A 19,431-nucleotide genomic window follows, 5' to 3' on the forward strand; every position below is an offset into this window, starting at 1 on the left:
CCGTTGGGGTAAGCGAAAAAACAATAAAAACAATTGGGAAAGTGTGTGAAAGAACAGAAAAACTAGGAATTCAAATATCAACTTCCGGTAAAAACCCAAGACGCACAAAAGTAGTAGAGCTAGATGACTTTAACAGGTACTACAGACGTCAAGGAATCCTGTTATACTATGATCGCTTCCATTCTACTGCTGCATGGTATGCGAGAACCTACATACTGTCTATAACATTGCGACACATACTGTACTATGTTCGCTACCCCCGCAACTCCGCTTGCTGCCAATAGTCACCGTAGTTCTGATGTAAACAGAGACGGTAGCGACATCACACCGAGAGGTAACATGAAGTGGAACAGGTAGTACGTCTGTTACTCATAAGGGGGTGCACCTTTCTGTTGGAACACGATACCCATGTTGTTTTCCTGTTGCAGTTGTGGTTCGAGAAAGTTTTTCAACATGTCCAGGTATGGTCCTGATCGAACCGTTTCCTCTGCGAAGATAAACGGCCCATACAGATTACAGCGACTTACCACACACCAAACATTAACTTTAGGACTAGCCTATTCCAATTCATGAGACTTGCGGATTTACACGTCCCCATATAATTGTATTATGGGTATTCACTCTCCCACTGACATGGAAAGTTGCTTCATCATAAAATACCCATCTATTCAAGAAGCATTTTGTTTATTTCGTATTACTGAGCAACTTCTTTTGTTTCTTGTGGGGTAACAATGATAATACAAAACTCCTGTGCTTCAGCATCACATTGAAACTGAAATGAATTCTACAGCACACCCCCATTACAAATTTTATAGTCATTTTATTTTATGTCTTCTCAAATGGATCAGACTGTATATTAGGGGTTGTGGGGAGTGGGGGAAGAGGAAGAAGGAAAATGGAAACCTGTAATTCACATGTTCTTCATACATTGCTTTTGAGGAAATGCTCTCAATTCTTTATGCTATTGCAACATCTCTTACCTGAAGTAGAACACCTGAGTGGGCATCCACATTGGGCCATGGGTTTTTGACTTTTCCGGTCTCCATGAGAATGGGAGGAACCACTTTGTAGACCTGAGATACTAACTGTAAAAAAACAAGTCACTTCTTCAGCATTCACATTTTCATAGCAGTAGCAGCAGTAATAATAATAATAATAATAATAATAATAATAATAATAATAATAATAATAATAATACAGCAATGAGAAGGTGAACAATCACTATTAGTACATTATATATATATATATATATATATATATATACACATACACACAAGACTTTATTGTACTTATTATAGTACATTACAGTTTCGCTAAATTGTTATAGAAATTGAAACATATGCTTGGGTTCATGTCCATTGACGGTCCCAACTTACAAACAAAAGAAAATGACAAATGCACAAGAATATAAAATAGTGATGTTCCTATTACCCGTTCAGTCTCAAGTCACTATGTCTTTTCCCTCTCAGTTTTCTTTGTGTGAGGTTTGACGGGGAATTAGCCTACACACTATTTAATGGCATTAAATTAAATGAAATTATTAATATTAATATTATTAATAATAATAATAATAATAATAATAATAATAACAACAACAACAACAACAATGTATATATGCGAATACTCCGCATATATTTTTTCCGGAATTTAGCAAAGAAAAACTGGGGTGTGTGCATTACTTGAAATAAGGTTGGTACCACTTCGCCTCAAACACTTTTTAAATTTTCTCTCCTATAATTACGGTGCGTGGATTATTCGATGGCACAGAGTATTCGCATATATACAGTAATTATAAAAATTTCCAGAAATATACAAAAAGTGTGACAATGAAACTGCTCAAACACAAATGCATAACAGCACCAGAAATAAATAACTAGAAATGTTAAAAACAGACGTTTTCTGGCTTAACTGAGCAGTTATGTAAATGGTCTTATTCATTACAACAGGAGTTATCAAACTCTTTGAGATTGCGTTCCATTCATATGTCACATAAAAAAAAACAACAAACCAAATTCGATTTGGTGTTATTTTTTAAAAGAAAAAAAGTCATTTACATTATTAGCTTGTATTCTTTCAAATATAAAAATACAAAATTACAATAAAATGAATATGTACACATACTGAAAATTTGCATGTTGTGCTTCACTATATATTATAAATTTTAGTTTCTCCTTATAGGTGTGATGTCCAAGACTAAGACCAGCAATGCAAAGTTTGAGAATCCCTGCATTACAACATGGTAATTGCAGATGATTATCTGGATTTGTAAAAGTTTCAATGTAATGGGGTGTGACATTCATGACCAGTATAAAATCTAAACAAAGAAACATCTTTCCTTCAATCACTATTGAACTTACTTAAAGTCAGTATGTCAGTATGTGCAAATCCCTTCTCAGTTGCAACTTTTAACTTCACATTAAAGTAGAAATTCTCTTTCGTTTCCTTTCTTTCAGATTACTTAGAAGACAGACATTAACTGTTGTTTGTAAATCATAATATAATTACTCGAAATGTTATTGTACGTTTCCAAATTAAAATTGTGAATTTAATTACAGCACAGGTAGTTAAAATAAAATATGTTTTACTAATTCTGTAAAAATACCATTCTAAAAAAAGGGTAAAGGTATCCCTGTAACATGCCATGGAGGTAGAGCCCCATGCTTTCCATGACCTCGGCACTAGAATGAGGTGGTATGGTCGGCACCACGCTCTGACCGCCTTTTACCCCCAGGAAAGACCTGGTACTCAATTTTATAGGAGGCTGAGTGAACCTTGGGCCGTTCTGAAAGTTTGGCAATGAGAAAAAATCCTGTCACCACCTGGGATCGAACCCTGGACCTTCCAGTCCATAGCCAGCTGCTCTACCAACTGAGCTACCTGGCCGCAAAAAAAACTCTATATTTGCAAAAATTTGTTAATGTGTATTTGCTAATACATAGTAAATTTCATGGTTATTAAGGATATGCATTTTAACTTCTATTCTTGACTTGTTCTTTTCATATTAATTGAGAACTCCCTATAAAAAAAACTTGCATTTAAGGAGAAATGTGGGGGAAATAGTGCCTCAGAAATTCGTTAGAAAGCGGTTTTACTATCTGCTAGCCATGTGGCTTTCCGTGTAGTATTACAAGCTGTGTTGTAATCAGTACACGTCATTTCAGTTATCTCACACTTCCTCCTCCTTTTCCTCACTGCAGTATTACACATTCTTACACTGCAAACGAAGTAATACTTTATTTTGGACAATTGGATGGAGGGTCCGTTGTGCCTACCTCTTTTACATTAGGTATCTAATACTGACACTCCAGTTATATTCCGTCCTGCAAGTTTAATGATCTTATGAACACTTCAGAATGTTCGCAACGATGTTAGGAGCTAATTTCCTTCCCTCTAGATTTGAGACCAAAGATCACTGCACTTTCACAAGCCTACACAGACATCTGCCCACAAAGCAGAACTGAGCAAGGGAATAGCTGAAAATTTTCTCTGTATTTTCTCAGGATTTTCTTCTATTACAACATGTGGTGTTCAACTTTATTTTCCTTCTAAAGGAAGCTATGTTAAGGATGTTTTTTTTTTTTTATCCAATGCCACCAGGTTGTCTTTTCGACATTTCTGGTCTTCTCTCCTGGCTGTGGCTTAATTGTAACCCACTTCTGAGGTTGGGGCGCCTGGAAGGCAGAGTTACATTACCCCGATGATGTGATAGGATGATTATGATAATGTATTGCCAGGAGAGGTCTTAAATCTAAACTTAACCTAAATTCCAGACCATGGACGAACACAGGAATAATCCCCTTTAAGGAAAAATTCCTGTGCTCTAACCGGGAATCGAACCCGGGACCTCATGAACTATAGCCAGAAGCTCTGACCAGTAGACCATGAGGCTGACCATGTTAAGGATGTTTACGGCCCTTAAAAAAATAAGTTGCCTGTGACTGGGTTTGGGCTCATGATCTCATGTGATCTACTTGCAATAAATATGGTAACTATTAGACCTTAAGCCACTGCAGTGCTACCTATGTAAAGACATCGATACGAATGATATATGAATAAATATTATAGATTTAGGGGGGGGGGGGGAGGCAGAGAGAAATTAGTGCAAAATACTTAATTCGAGTTGCACTCTCCCTTGCACTGTATGTAATCTATACAGTGTTTACTTGCTTAATTCACGCACTTTTTTTCCATACTTTTGTGTTCTAAATTGGGGGTGCAAGGTTTATGCAAGGAAAGTTACAGAATACTACAGCTCACAAGAAAAAATTGATATTCTACACTGGATTTTATCATGTTATTTATTTAGCGAAAGGAATGACAATTTACAGTGATGTATTATGCGTCCTTTGAGACAGAGATTCCTTCTGTTTCCTCTAATAACGCACATTGAGTTCCGCAATTGTGAACTCACATCCAGCTGCTCTGTTGCCATGTTTTTCAGCGTCTTCTATAACTTTCAATTTGAAACTCGCTGTATGACTTAATATTTAGTTTTATTCATGACTATTTTAACTGATATTATAACCAGAGCCTGGAATTTTAGGTGCTAAAAGTTTGACACTGAGTGTAGATGAATAGATGTGGTACCCATGAAAAGGGTTTTAAACCTAATTCACAAGAATCCGATATGTAATAACAGACAACAGAGTCACAAGGACTGAGCAATAAATCTTGTAAACCGTGTGCTAATTTGCAAGTGGTGGCTAAAGAGGATTAAGGACCTTTAACGGAACCAAAGGAAAATATGAATGACAAGAATGACATCTGGAAGTGGGGGCATGCTCCGTCGAGACTTGATCACGTGTCCCACAAAGGGCAGGGTGTGCGTGGAAGGATCGGGCGACACAACAAATGAAGTTGCGCACGCATCTACTTTCTAGGGCATGTGCTGTGACGAAGGGAGAGGGGGAAGTAAAGCAGCTGGTGACTGAGGGGAGAAATCCAGAGAAGTCTGGATAGGCGCCATCTTCTCGGCATCTGTAGATTGATCGCGAAATCGTAATTTCTCGAAACTATGGTTTAGTAATAAATACAGGACGTGAGGAGAAGAGAGTTGTCAGCAAGCAGTGTGTAGCAGTGAAGCCAGCTTCGAGACCGGAGTTCGACTTGAGTGTTTGTCCGCGACTGTGCGGTGGGAGCAACGCAGTTGGAAGACTTGAGTTCGAGTGCAGTGGACTGTCCCCGGAAGGCCTGAGTTCGAGTGCAGTGGACTGTCTCGAGAAGTCTTGGGTTCGATATACTGTGAACTTGAATGAACAAGCTAGAGGACGAGCCAAGGCAACGAACTGTGAACTGACAGTTCTGTTTTGTAAATAATACTTTGTGAACATTACATTGTTGTTCTCAATAATCCGAGTGAATTGTCATTGTCGTCTGTGGAGTGCAATAACGAATACTGTGTTGCTGTGTGGAGTGGAAATCCCATTGTTAAAGGGAGTGTTTAAAGTCAATTATAGAAAGTGATTATTGTTGAAACAATAAAGTTACAATATTTATAAACCTCAGCAAGAAACTTTCTGTGGACTTTCTGACCAGGAGATAACGTCCTCACCCAATTATACATCAGTAAAATGTTTAATGATAATAAAAGGAAAAGAAATCCTGATTGCTTACCTTGAAGAGAGGGTCACTGGGAAGGTGCTTCTTTGCAAACTCCCTCTGACAGGTGTAACGGGGATCTGTCTTCCTAAGGACAGCATGCCCATAACCTGGCACGACCTGTCCACTTTTCAATGTCTTCCAAATGAATTCCTTAAGCTTGTCATCTGTTACATTATCACCAAGCTCCTGCTGCATTTTTTTCAGGAACACTAGTACCTGAAATACGGAAATGAGAAATTGTCCTTCGATGTTCTATATTTACATTTAGGTACAAAAATAACAGCAACAAGGGAGACAATCGAAGTGAAATACAAGACTATAAAAGAAGTGTCAAAAGTACTGTAAACTCACCTCCTGGTTGGCTAAACCGTGAAGGGGGCCCGCAAGACCATTCATACCTGCTGCAAAGGAGAGGTAGGGGTCAGACAGAGCAGAGCCTACCAAGTGCACAGTGTGGGCACTCACGTTGCCACCTTCGTGGTCACTATAACAGAAACACAAATTATTCAGAAGTGTGTTCACAATAAGTATGGTTTAAATAACTGGGTCATTCAGATACTAGTGACCTACAAATATCCACACGAAAAATGTGTGTACCTTTTTTACAAGGCTTATAACTAGGGCTAGGAACTTGATGAAATATATCCCCCCCCCCCTCCCCCTAGACATCACAGACAATGCAGGATGGAATATAAAACTCGTTTCACTTCAACACGAACCAATATAGTCTACTTTTATTTTCCATTTTTCGGTCTTTTATTATCTACTGGTCATTGTTAGGAACATTCTACTTTTTGTCGCATTTTTGCCCTTTTCTGCCTTTGAACAGACATTTTTACAGTGCAGTCGTAGTCTATATTCGAGAACCTACTGCAGATTGCTTAGGTCAGCGTTTCTCAAGCTTTTCTGAAGTGGGGACCACTTTTTTAAGTCAGAAGAGTTCCGCGGACCACCTTACTCTTGTTCCCTTCGAAAGAAAATTTATCATTTATGTAGCATATTTTAATATCAATATACTTACATTTTAATATAGAAATAATTAATTAAAATTAATTTGATTCAATTAATTTTATATTAGTATTAACTAATTAAGTTAATTTTAACAGATGAAAATTTCTTATATCGTCATCTGCAAAAAGAGAAATAAAAAAATTAATGCAGAAACATCCGATTTTAATAAGTAAAGATGCAATTTTGCATGTTCTATTATTGGTGTACGACGTACAGTACGTGCCCATTTCAATGTGCAGACTGGGTGTCAGCAAAACTATTAAGAAAGTCATAAATACATGAAAAGTTTCGGTACTTTGGTCCTATTATGAATTCGGGTAGTCCCTAGCTGGGTAACAGGCACAGCGCCAGATGAGCACGGAAAAGATGGCAAGAAACACCACGTTCATAGTGCTTTAAATCCCTCTTTTTTTTTGCTGAGAGTAGAGTGGGAAGGCGATAGACGGGTAGGGTAAATAAATTTCATAAAATGTCAGTACTGGGAGAAAAAGTGAAATGCGATTGCCATGTGTCATTTCCAAACTCTGAGATTTTCAGCTATAGTGTGACACGCAATTCATTTGAATTTTATTTTTTCTTCTGTCTTTTTTGAAGGACCACAAGAGCAGATCTCGAGGACCACAGGTGGTCTGCGGACCATAGTTTGAGAAACGCTGGCTTAGAGTGCTTATGCAATTTGATTGAGTCATACAGATATTTTCCCTATGGTTGCATCAGCCTCAACTCCAGGTCACGTGTGTTACGTGCTTTCCCCAATTGAACACAACAGAACAAATACTGTAGCCGCAGTGCCCACAGTCAGCATATTGGATCTCACAAGTAAAGACATAAAAATAACGAAAGTAAAGTAACAGGCGATGCTTCAAACCTGAGAACCTACGAACGGAGATGGCTCTCTACTGCAATGCTGAATTAGAGATATGTTGGTAATTTCAATTCCTCCTAATATTTAAGTGTGCACTGACGTGATTTCGGAGACATTCAATAATAATTTTTTAAATTATGGTTTATTTAACGACGCTCGCAACTGGCGAGGTTATATAGCGTCGTCGGTGTGCCGGAGTTTTGTCTTGCAGGAGTTCTTTTACATGCCAGTAAATCTACTGACATGAGCCTGTCACAATTAAAAAATGCCATCAGCCTAGGCTGGGATCGAACCAGCAACCTCGAGCACAGAATGCCAGCGCTACCCAGGCCAACTAATAATAATAATAATAATAATAATAATAATAATAAAAATCTCGGTCTTGTTTTAATTTCTAATGCCATATTATCAGAAATTTAAGGTCATTTTATAGTACAAGATATGAATTTCTTCAATGTAGTATATTCTTTTACTTACGTTAGAATTAAATAACAAGTTGATGCGACAAAAAGAATAACATTTCAGAAATGTCTTACAAATGGCTTTCAAGGTACCTTGAGCAAGATTCATCCAGTCTATATCATCATATCCCACCTCCCTCAAATCCATTTTAATATTATCCTCCTATCTATGCCTTGGCCTCCCCAAAGGTCTTTTCTCCTCAGGTCTTCCAATTAACACTCTATACGCATTTCTAGATTCACACATACGTGCTACATGCCCTGCCCATCTTAAAAGTCTGGATTTAATATTCCCAATTATATCAGGTGAAGAATATAATGCGAGCAGTTCTACTTTATGTAACTTTCTCTATCCCCCTGTAACTTCATCCCTCTTAGCATCAAATATTTTCCTAAGCACCTTATTCTCGAACACCCTTAACCTCTGTTCAGAAATGTCCACCATAAACTATTATTGGACCACATTCTTTCACACACATACCTGTGGATTGTGAGGTATAACCTCATGAGTTCCGTGAATTCGTTGTTGTCATAACCCAACATCTGACAGAAGTTTTCACTCCAGTCCTTGCTGGTGTCAATGGCCCCAACACCTTTACCATCACGGTAAGTGTTTCGGTAAATCGTTGCTGCGACAACAGGCAGTTTTGCAATCAGGTCCATTGCATCCTCATAAACATACTGCAATTACAACAAAGTTTTCATTGTTCATTTATCAGAGCATGTTTCAATATTAAAACGATTATAAGTATATTCAGCTGCATTCACATATTAATAATTGACTTGTGTTGTAGTCAATTGATGATAACAAACAGACTTTAAAACTTGTTTTATTATTTATTTGAATGCAGTGTGTTACAATATTGAACGACTATATCAATAACCTCTAAACGCACACCTTCATCTCAAACAGCAGAAATAACTGGAATGCTCTCCAATTAATATCACTCAATAAAAGAATTGTATTCCAATGGATACCATGCCATTGTGGAATCCTGGGAAACGAGAATGCGGATGCTTTAGCAAAGAAGGGCAGCACTGCTACTTACAGACCTGTTACTAAATCTACATATTACTCTGTGAAAAGATTTATTAAATCTACATACTTAGACTTCAACAAACAAAATTTGATAAAACAATCTCAAGGGAAAAAAATGGAAGTCTCTGCATCAAAATCCACAGTTAATTCCCGATTTACCATGAAAATCGTCTGTAGCTGCATTTAGATTAGCAACAGGTCATGAATGTATTGCCAAACACCTGCATAGAATTGGAATATATCAGTCCCCTAACTGCCCATTGTGCAACTCAAACCAAGAAATGGATTCGGAACACCTCAAAATCTGTGCTTCATGGCTGACCATAATATCTTTGAAAAATATTGGAGTGCAAGAGGTCAAATGACTTTATTGTCAAATGCCTGGCATTAGAAAACAACAACAACATAATTTAGTATAATAATCTAAATTTTGGATCCTTTAAATTTTACGGTCTTTGAAGACCTATTGCATCCCATTCTAATATACTGTTTCCTCTTTTGTTTGCAAGAAGTCTCTATGATGCTTGCAGTAACATAGATCCGCAAAGCAAGGGATAATAATAGGGGTAAAGAACGCTATGAAATCTTGAATAAGGATTTTTCTTACATGCCACTAAATCCATAAAGGACTCCTGGAATTTCAATATAATCGTGTTTAAAATCTCAAAATTGCAATATTTTCATGTTAGCTACATTTTAAAAGTACTCCGTCTTTCTGCATTAGAAACATTACAAATCCGCTACCCACAAGACAAATGGCTGCATGTGTACACTGACGGCTCCCAAATAGAAAAACATGGGCCCATTGGAGCCGGAATTCATTGCCAACTGTTCTCTACCTATCTCACTCTAGGCAACAATCATACACTTTTTGATGGAGAAGTAAGAGCCATATGTACTGCTGTGAAACAACTGTTGTGCAGGTCCTTCCCATTTCCAAACATTGTCCTCCTCAGTGACTCAAAAGCAGCGATATCTGCAATTGGAAACTACTCATTACAAGCAGCTAATGATGACATTCAACAATGCCGAGAAGACATCAAGAAACTAAATAAAATTGTACATCTGCAATGGATACCTTCTCACTGTGGTATTGCCGGGAATGAAGCAGCAGACTTTCTAGCAAAGAAAGGAACAACTATCCCCCTTTCATATTCTAACATGCTGCCATTCCATAGAGCATCTACAAATATAAGCAGTCGAGTGAGACAATGTTTCCATAAGAGTTTGGAGGACCAAATTAAAGGTAAACACTGGAAGGACGCACTGAACTCCACTCTCCCCGAATGGCCCAGAAGAGAAGCTGTTGCGACGTTCCGCACCGCAGTCGTTCATGACTGTCTGGCTAATCACGTCCACCGCCTGGGTGTATCATCCAGCCCCCTCTGCATGCTCTGTGGATGTTCCGACACTATGGACTCAAACCACATTAAGACTTGTCCAGCACTTTCATCTGCCAGCTTTGTGGATAGGTACTGGGAGGCCAGAGACAGAATGCAGCGGTGCTGACATCCTCTCCTTCATAGTTTCCTTGGACATTGTTCACTTTATTTCGTTTTCTTTCCTTTTAGTTTTTATCGCCATTGTACGGCCAATGACTCTAGTAAAGTGCCACTGCATTGAATAAAAAAAAAAAAAAAATTAAAAGTAATTAAAGCAAAAAGGTAGCATTATATATAACATCATTACTGGAATATTGGTCCCATGTCAGAAATTTCAAAATCTGAGTTGCCTCCATTTTCACTTCTTTTCCAAATGAAGCAATGTATATCATCGCATAATGGTCGCCCCTTATTTATAGACAAACTCATCAGGACTTTAAAACTTTACCGCATAATCGCCACATGGATATTTCTGTTTATCACAATCGGGAATTATTTAAAAATAATGTGCCACCAATGCAGCACAAAGTACTTTCATGCTCAAGGTCAAATGTGCGAGAAAGAGTTGTGGCTGCAGACGAATGCGAATGGAATGGGGGTACTATCACCTGCACTTTTCCCATTCCTCATTGTTTCCATTAGTTTTCTCCAAAACCATTAGGAACAGGACATCTGTTCATATAAACTTTTTTGTTCAGAATCACCAATATTATCACCCCTTATCCATGTACCTTTTCTCGTAACTCATCCTGTATATGTAGATAAATTAAAAGAGCATAACAGAAGATGAAAGTCAGGAAATGTATATAAGTCACTTCATTTGAACAGTAACAACACTCTCAGACTGATGTACTACACGGAGTTCACTTTCACCATCGTTTGACAGAACAAAAAGAAAATCAAGTAAAGGACCAAGATTCACAAGTACAGTAATGATAAAGAAAAAGAATGCATATTATTATACCCAGTCTTTCAGTCAATACAAATTAAATAATATCCCCCTTTGGACTTTGGTTTCTTCGGAGGTTTTCCCCAGCCGTGGGACTGAAGCCGGATGGTCTATGGCGAGTCCTTGGCATCAACCCCTTTGATTTGATTACCCCCTTTGATTTGATTACCTGGTTGGGTTTTTCCGAGGTTTCCCCCACCGAAAAGGCAAATGCCGGGTAATATTTTGGCAAATCCTCGGACCTCATCTCATCTCACTACATCTCGCCAAAATGTAAAAAAATGTAAAAAAATTGTACAAAATTGTAAAAATTGTAGAAAATTACTAAACTGTAAAACTATAAAAATTTGTAAAAATTGTAATTGTAATATTGTAAAATGTTGACATGTTCCACATCTTAAAGCTTCATTGCTCATGTAAGATCTATGGAATAAAATAAATGAATGAATGAATGGATTGACGACACACACAGTTGAGAATTGCTCTATTTATACTCGAGATGAATTTTAAACTGAAGGTCTTCGACTAGAGCTGCAAAATACATCACAATATGCTGTTTTCTGTTTTCTTAGTGGCAAAATACATGCCCAATCCATTAATCTTCTTGCTTCCCAATGCATTATTCATGCAGAGGCCTCACTAAGTTATGCCAGGAACTTTTGAAACTTATTCCTGAGACCTTTCTGAGTAAGAGATCGGGCCAACATTGAATAGTTACGCAGCTATTATCATTCTAATATGGTCTTTGCTGCAACTAGGCTGCAGCTCACCTATGCAGCCTCATCAAACATAACTGGCCCAAACATAGATGCATCTTGCAACCAACTCACTTGTCCATATATCTTTGAATCCTGCATACAATTTGAGTATCGCTAGATACATTTAAATGTGAGAGAAATAATTTGTTTAGCTGTTGTAAACAGTGTTCTGTCTGTATGCAAGAACATTCTTGTATGATCTGTTAAAGAAAATATAAAAAAAGAATCTAATTTTTCAGATATGAATGGAGTGTTGACCAGCCTGAGAAAGTTCACCAAAAAAACAGAGACGTTTATGAACCAGCTAAAGAAAATTACCATCTTAAACACATAGGCGTAATTGGTCTTTTTATTGGGGCCCTTGGTGTTATTCCAAAATTCTTCAATAGATTTAGGAAACAATTTGGTTTATCTAAATCAGCGTTTCACAAACGTTTCTGAAGTGGGGATCACTTTTTTAAGTCAGAACAGTTCCGTGGACCACCTTACTCTTGTTCACTCCAAAAGCAAATTTATCATTTATGTAGCATATTTTAGTGTCAATATACTTACATTTTAATGTACAAGTAATTAATTAAAATTAATTTAATTCAATTAATTTTATATTAGTATTAACTAATTAAGTTAATGTTAATAGAAGAAAATTTCTTATATCGTCATCTGGAAAAACAAATAAAAAATTAATACAGAAACATGCCCGATTTTCAACAGTAAAGATGCAATTTTGCATGTTCTATTATTGGTGTATGACGTACAGTACGTGACCATTTCAATGAGCAAACTATTAAGAAAGTCATAATACATGAAAAGGTTCGGTACTTTGGTCCTGTTATGAATTTGGGTAGTCCCTAGCTGGGTTACAGGCACAGCGCCAGATTTGCACAGAAAAGATAGTGAGAAACACCACGTTCGTAGTGCTTTAAATCCCTCTTTTTTGCTGAGAGTAGAGTGAGAAGACGATAGACGGGTAGGGTAAATAAATTTCATAAAATGCCAGCACCTAGAGAAAAAGTGAAAAGCGATTGCCATGTGTCATTTACAAACTCTGTGATTTTCAGCTATAGTGTGACAACGCAATTCGTTTGAATTTTATTTTTTCTTCTGTCTTTTTTGAAGGACCACAAGGGCAGGACCATAGTTGGAGAAACGCTGATCTAAATCTTTAACAGTTGACATTGTCACAATAGTTTTAAAAAAATCACGTTAAATTTTAAATAATCATTTACATTCTTGTGATATATTTCAATTAGATTTTAGTATACATATAAATTTCTTTTCTTCCTTCTTCTTATTCTACTCTGTATTTATATTTGTCAGTATAGTGAGGCTTAAGTGTCTACCTCCATTGGGAGACAGTTTGTAATAAATAACAAATAAACATGCATATATTTCGTAATATTAAGAGAAAAGTTTCATTATAAGCAGCTTCTTGTGATTTAATTATTAGTATTTCAATAAGTATTTGAAGAGTCCACTGCAAGAATGATGTATGTCACTTTCTTGTCGAAAATGAACCAAGACTGTCAATGCATAGCTTAAGACATATAGAATGCACATAGAGAGTTATATGGCATTAACACTGATAGTCATTGTCCAGTAATGATCGGAAAATCACAGTTAAGCTTTGAGCGCTAAGTATTTCAAACTTTCAATTGCTTCTCCTGAAAAATGTATTCCAAATGACATCCATCATTCTTGCAGTGGACTCTTCATTTGTTTTGGTATTTTTCATATACCATATTTACTCGCGTAATAGATGCACTTTCTTTCATAAATTTTGGATTAAAAATCAATGGTGCGTATTATATGCAACAAAAAATTTTTTGAGAAAAATTCGTAACTACCTGACATCCCACATGATAATCACAGTGGGTTTCAACATTGGACACTCAAGTAATATTGAAAATGATCAGCTGTACAACTTTGAGAGCAGCGATATAATAAACACAAGCAATAAAAATGTAAAGTGCCTAACATATGAAATGAATAAAAAATATAGCACAGTATAACCTAAAACTGAACACAAATAAAGAAAAAATTACGTAATACTTTGTGAAGGTTAACACTACAAGTATTCTTACCTTATTCAGTACCAGTACTGGTTTATTATCACTGTCATCCTCTACTGCACAATCAGTTGACAAGCATGTAGCAGGAATTTAGACTGACCTACTGTACGCACTGAGAAATACCAATTCAGCTATTGCAGTGCGCTGGCTATATGTCAACAACTGCTAACTTGGATGCAGTATGATGACACGGAATAATTAGTTAACATACATAAGTGTACCTATCACTAAACATAAATACGAAAGTTATAGAATAAATTTAGATGTTTAAAGTAAAAAAGAAAAAGAATAATTGATTTAAAAATATTTATGGCTGTGAAAAGGAACAGATAAATAAGGTTTAAAATCTTAATGGTTATTACGATTGGTTTAAACATGCACTAAAACCAGACGTAAGTGCAAGTTTGAACCAATAAATTACTGAGATTTGTGATAAATTAATTAGTTTAGGAAACTATATTTATTCGGTCTTACTAAAAAAAACTCTATATACAGACGTTTAACTGTCTTATACTTATACAATGAGTAGCTCGTTTATAAGTCGTGTGTAAATTCCTTACTAATAATCACTACATACGTCGCGTATAACAGTATAACTGTTACACAGCTACGTCATAGTTTCGTCATTACTTCGTTACGAAAGGTAATAGAATATCTGAGGTTCTCTACTGTATCCGGTAGAGCGCTCTAATGTGGCGTGTTAAATATCGATAGTACAACTGGCTCTAATCTATTACCACACTACATTTTGGTCAAAGAGTACAAGCTACAGCAATATTATTCTAATAATTCTATGATCTTTGGTTTGTTCTTCTGTGGTTACAAGGTAAACATCATCATAAAATGACAGTCGATACGAACAGCTGTTAAAGGGGCGGCCATTTTTTCCCTATATACAACGTTTAAACAAGGGGTTTCGTGTATATAACTACTGCAAAGCAATTCCCATTGTATAGTTACAGCCTGTTTATACGTCTATAGCTTATTCACAGTTTATTAGTAAGACTGATTATGTATAACTACTTTTGTATATGGATCATTTATTTTAAATTATTAAATTTTGTACTTTTGTGAACTAATATCAATAAATCTATCACTGCACAATCACTTTGATTGTATATTACCTATCTTATTCACTGTTGGTATCGGTTTAATTATCACGGTCATCCTGTATTGCACAATCACTTCGATTGTATATTACCTATCTTATTCACTATTGGTATCGGTTTAATTATCACGGTCATCCTGTATTGCACAATCACTTCGATTGTATATTACCTATCTTATTCACTATTGGTATCGGTTTAATTATCACGGTCATCCTGTATTGCACAATCACTTCGATTGTATATTACCTATCTTATTCACTATTGGTATCGGTTTAATTATCACGGTCATCCTGTATTGCACAATCACTTCGATTGTATATTACCTATCTTATTCACTATTGGTATCGGTTTAATTATCACGGTCATCCTGTATTGCACAATCACTTCGATTGTATATTACCTATCTTATTCACTATTGGTATCGGTTTAATTATCACAGTCATCCTGTATTGCACAATCACTTCGATTGTATATTACCTATCTTATTCACTGTTGGTATCGGTTTAATTATCACGGTCATCCTGTATTGCACAATCACTTCGATTGTATATTACCTATCTTATTCACTATTGGTATCGGTTTAATTATCACGGTCATCCTGTATTGCACAATCACTTCGATTGTATATTACCTATCTTATTCACTATTGGTATCGGTTTAATTATCACGGTCATCCTGTATTGCACAATCACTTCGATTGTATATTACCTATCTTATTCACTATTGGTATCGGTTTAATTATCACGGTCATCCTGTATTGCACAATCACTTCGATTGTATATTACCTATCTTATTCACTATTGGTATCGGTTTAATTATCACAGTCATCCTGTATTGCACAATCACTTCGATTGTATATTACCTATCTTATTCACTATTGGTATCGGTTTAATTATCACGGTCATCCTGTATTGCACAATCACTTCGATTGTATATTACCTATCTTATTCACTATTGGTATCGGTTTAATTATCACAGTCATCCTGTATTGCACAATCACTTCGATTGTATATTACCTATCTTATTCACTATTGGTATCGGTTTAATTATCACGGTCATCCTGTATTGCACAATCACTTCGATTGTATATTACCTATCTTATTCACTATTGGTATCGGTTTAATTATCACGGTCATCCTGTATTGCACAATCACTTCGATTGTATATTACCTATCTTATTCACTATTGGTATCGGTTTAATTATCACAGTCATCCTGTATTGCACAATCACTTCGATTGTATATTACCTATCTTATTCACTATTGGTATCGGTTTAATTATCACGGTCATCCTGTATTGCACAATCACTTCGATTGTATATTACCTATCTTATTCACTATTGGTATCGGTTTAATTATCACGGTCATCCTGTATTGCACAATCACTTCGATTGTATATTACCTATCTTATTCACTATTGGTATCGGTTTAATTATCACAGTCATCCTGTATTGCACAATCACTTCGATTGTATATTACCTATCTTATTCACTATTGGTATCGGTTTAATTATCACGGTCATCCTGTATTGCACAATCACTTCGATTGTATATTACCTATCTTATTCACTATTGGTATCGGTTTAATTATCACGGTCATCCTGTATTGCACAATCACTTCGATTGTATATTACCTATCTTATTCACTATTGGTATCGGTTTAATTATCACAGTCATCCTGTATTGCACAATCACTTCGATTGTATATTACCTATCTTATTCACTATTGGTATCGGTTTAATTATCACGGTCATCCTGTATTGCACAATCACTTCGATTGTATATTACCTATCTTATTCACTATTGGTATCGGTTTAATTATCACGGTCATCCTGTATTGCACAATCACTTCGATTGTATATTACCTATCTTATTCACTATTGGTATCGGTTTAATTATCACAGTCATCCTGTATTGCACAATCACTTCGATTGTATATTACCTATCTTATTCACTGTTGGTATCGGTTTAATTATCACGGTCATCCTGTATTGCACAATCACTTCGATTGTATATTACCTATCTTATTCACTATTGGTATCGGTTTAATTATCACGGTCATCCTGTATTGCACAATCACTTCGATTGTATATTACCTATCTTATTCACTATTGGTATCGGTTTAATTATCACAGTCATCCTGTATTGCACAATCACTTCGATTGTATATTACCTATCTTATTCACTATTGGTATCGGTTTAATTATCACGGTCATCCTGTATTGCACAATCACTTCGATTGTATATTACCTATCTTATTCACTATTGGTATCGGTTTAATTATCACAGTCATCCTGTATTGCACAATCACTTCGATTGTATATTACCTATCTTATTCACTATTGGTATCGGTTTAATTATCACAGTCATCCTGTATTGCACAATCACTTCGATTGTATATTACCTATCTTATTCACTATTGGTATCGGTTTAATTATCACGGTCATCCTGTATTGCACAATCACTTCGATTGTATATTACCTATCTTATTCACTATTGGTATCGGTTTAATTATCACAGTCATCCTGTATTGCACAATCACTTCGATTGTATATTACCTATCTTATTCACTATTGGTATCGGTTTAATTATCACGGTCATCCTGTATTGCACAATCACTTCGATTGTATATTACCTATCTTATTCACTATTGGTATCGGTTTAATTATCACGGTCATCCTGTATTGCACAATCACTTCGATTGTATATTACCTATCTTATTCACTATTGGTATCGGTTTAATTATCACAGTCATCCTGTATTGCACAATCACTTCGATTGTATATTACCTATCTTATTCACTATTGGTATCGGTTTAATTATCACGGTCATCCTGTATTGCACAATCACTTCGATTGTATATTACCTATCTTATTCACTATTGGTATCGGTTTAATTATCACGGTCATCCTGTATTGCACAATCACTTCGATTGTATATTACCTATCTTATTCACTATTGGTATCGGTTTAATTATCACGGTCATCCTGTATTGCACAATCACTTCGATTGTATATTACCTATCTTATTCACTATTGGTATCGGTTTAATTATCACAGTCATCCTGTATTGCACAATCACTTCGATTGTATATTACCTATCTTATTCACTATTGGTATCGGTTTAATTATCACGGTCATCCTGTATTGCACAATCACTTCGATTGTATATTACCTATCTTATTCACTATTGGTATCGGTTTAATTATCACGGTCATCCTGTATTGCACAATCACTTCGATTGTATATTACCTATCTTATTCACTATTGGTATCGGTTTAATTATCACAGTCATCCTGTATTGCACAATCACTTCGATTGTATATTACCTATCTTATTCACTATTGGTATCGGTTTAATTATCACGGTCATCCTGTATTGCACAATCACTTCGATTGTATATTACCTATCTTATTCACTATTGGTATCGGTTTAATTATCACGGTCATCCTGTATTGCACAATCACTTCGATTGTATATTACCTATCTTATTCACTATTGGTATCGGTTTAATTATCACAGTCATCCTGTATTGCACAATCACTTCGATTGTATATTACCTATCTTATTCACTATTGGTATCGGTTTAATTATCACGGTCATCCTGTATTGCACAATCACTTCGATTGTATATTACCTATCTTATTCACTATTGGTATCGGTTTAATTATCACGGTCATCCTGTATTGCACAATCACTTCGATTGTATATTACCTATCTTATTCACTATTGGTATCGGTTTAATTATCACAGTCATCCTGTATTGCACAATCACTTCGATTGTATATTACCACAGGTAACAATTAAAAAAGTAATGCGTACATTATGCGGGAGTTTTTTTTTTCTGTACATATTACTGTAAAAAAAATTGGGGTGCATAAATTATGCGAGTAAATATGATATTTATGTAGGGCAGTGGTCGGCATTTCTTGACTTGCGAGTCAACGTCTTAATACAGTCATGTCAAACTCAAAGCTATCATAAACCTACACAAAGCACGGTACCACACTAGGGGCAGATGACGTAATGCAAACGACAATTCAATCATACCTGATAGGTGACATTCAGTGTTCTGTGACCGATCACAGGCAGTGTGCAAATGTAAGACCAGGGCTTCTAAATTACCAATAATGCTCATCTTCAATAAAAAAAATACACGCGAGCGCGTGCAAGCACACACATACCCCCCA

The 19,431-nt window shown here is 36.0% G+C and overlaps 1 protein-coding gene across 1 annotated transcript in view; it reads right to left on the reverse strand.

Moving 5' to 3' along the window:
* kdn (citrate synthase) overlaps positions 1 to 19,431 on the reverse strand; it is a 60,587-nt gene that overhangs the window by 6,861 nt on the left and 34,295 nt on the right. The window contains exons 5-8 of the mRNA XM_069839155.1: positions 8,420 to 8,619; positions 5,953 to 6,085; positions 5,614 to 5,817; positions 981 to 1,085 (exon numbers count right to left, since the gene is read on the reverse strand). Of these exons, the coding sequence (XP_069695256.1) occupies positions 981 to 1,085; positions 5,614 to 5,817; positions 5,953 to 6,085; positions 8,420 to 8,619 (642 nt within the window). The remainder of the gene's footprint in view (positions 1 to 980; positions 1,086 to 5,613; positions 5,818 to 5,952; positions 6,086 to 8,419; positions 8,620 to 19,431) is intronic.

This window comes from Periplaneta americana, chromosome 11, assembly GCF_040183065.1.
Source record: "Periplaneta americana isolate PAMFEO1 chromosome 11, P.americana_PAMFEO1_priV1, whole genome shotgun sequence".
Lineage (NCBI taxonomy): Eukaryota > Metazoa > Arthropoda > Insecta > Blattodea > Blattidae > Periplaneta > Periplaneta americana.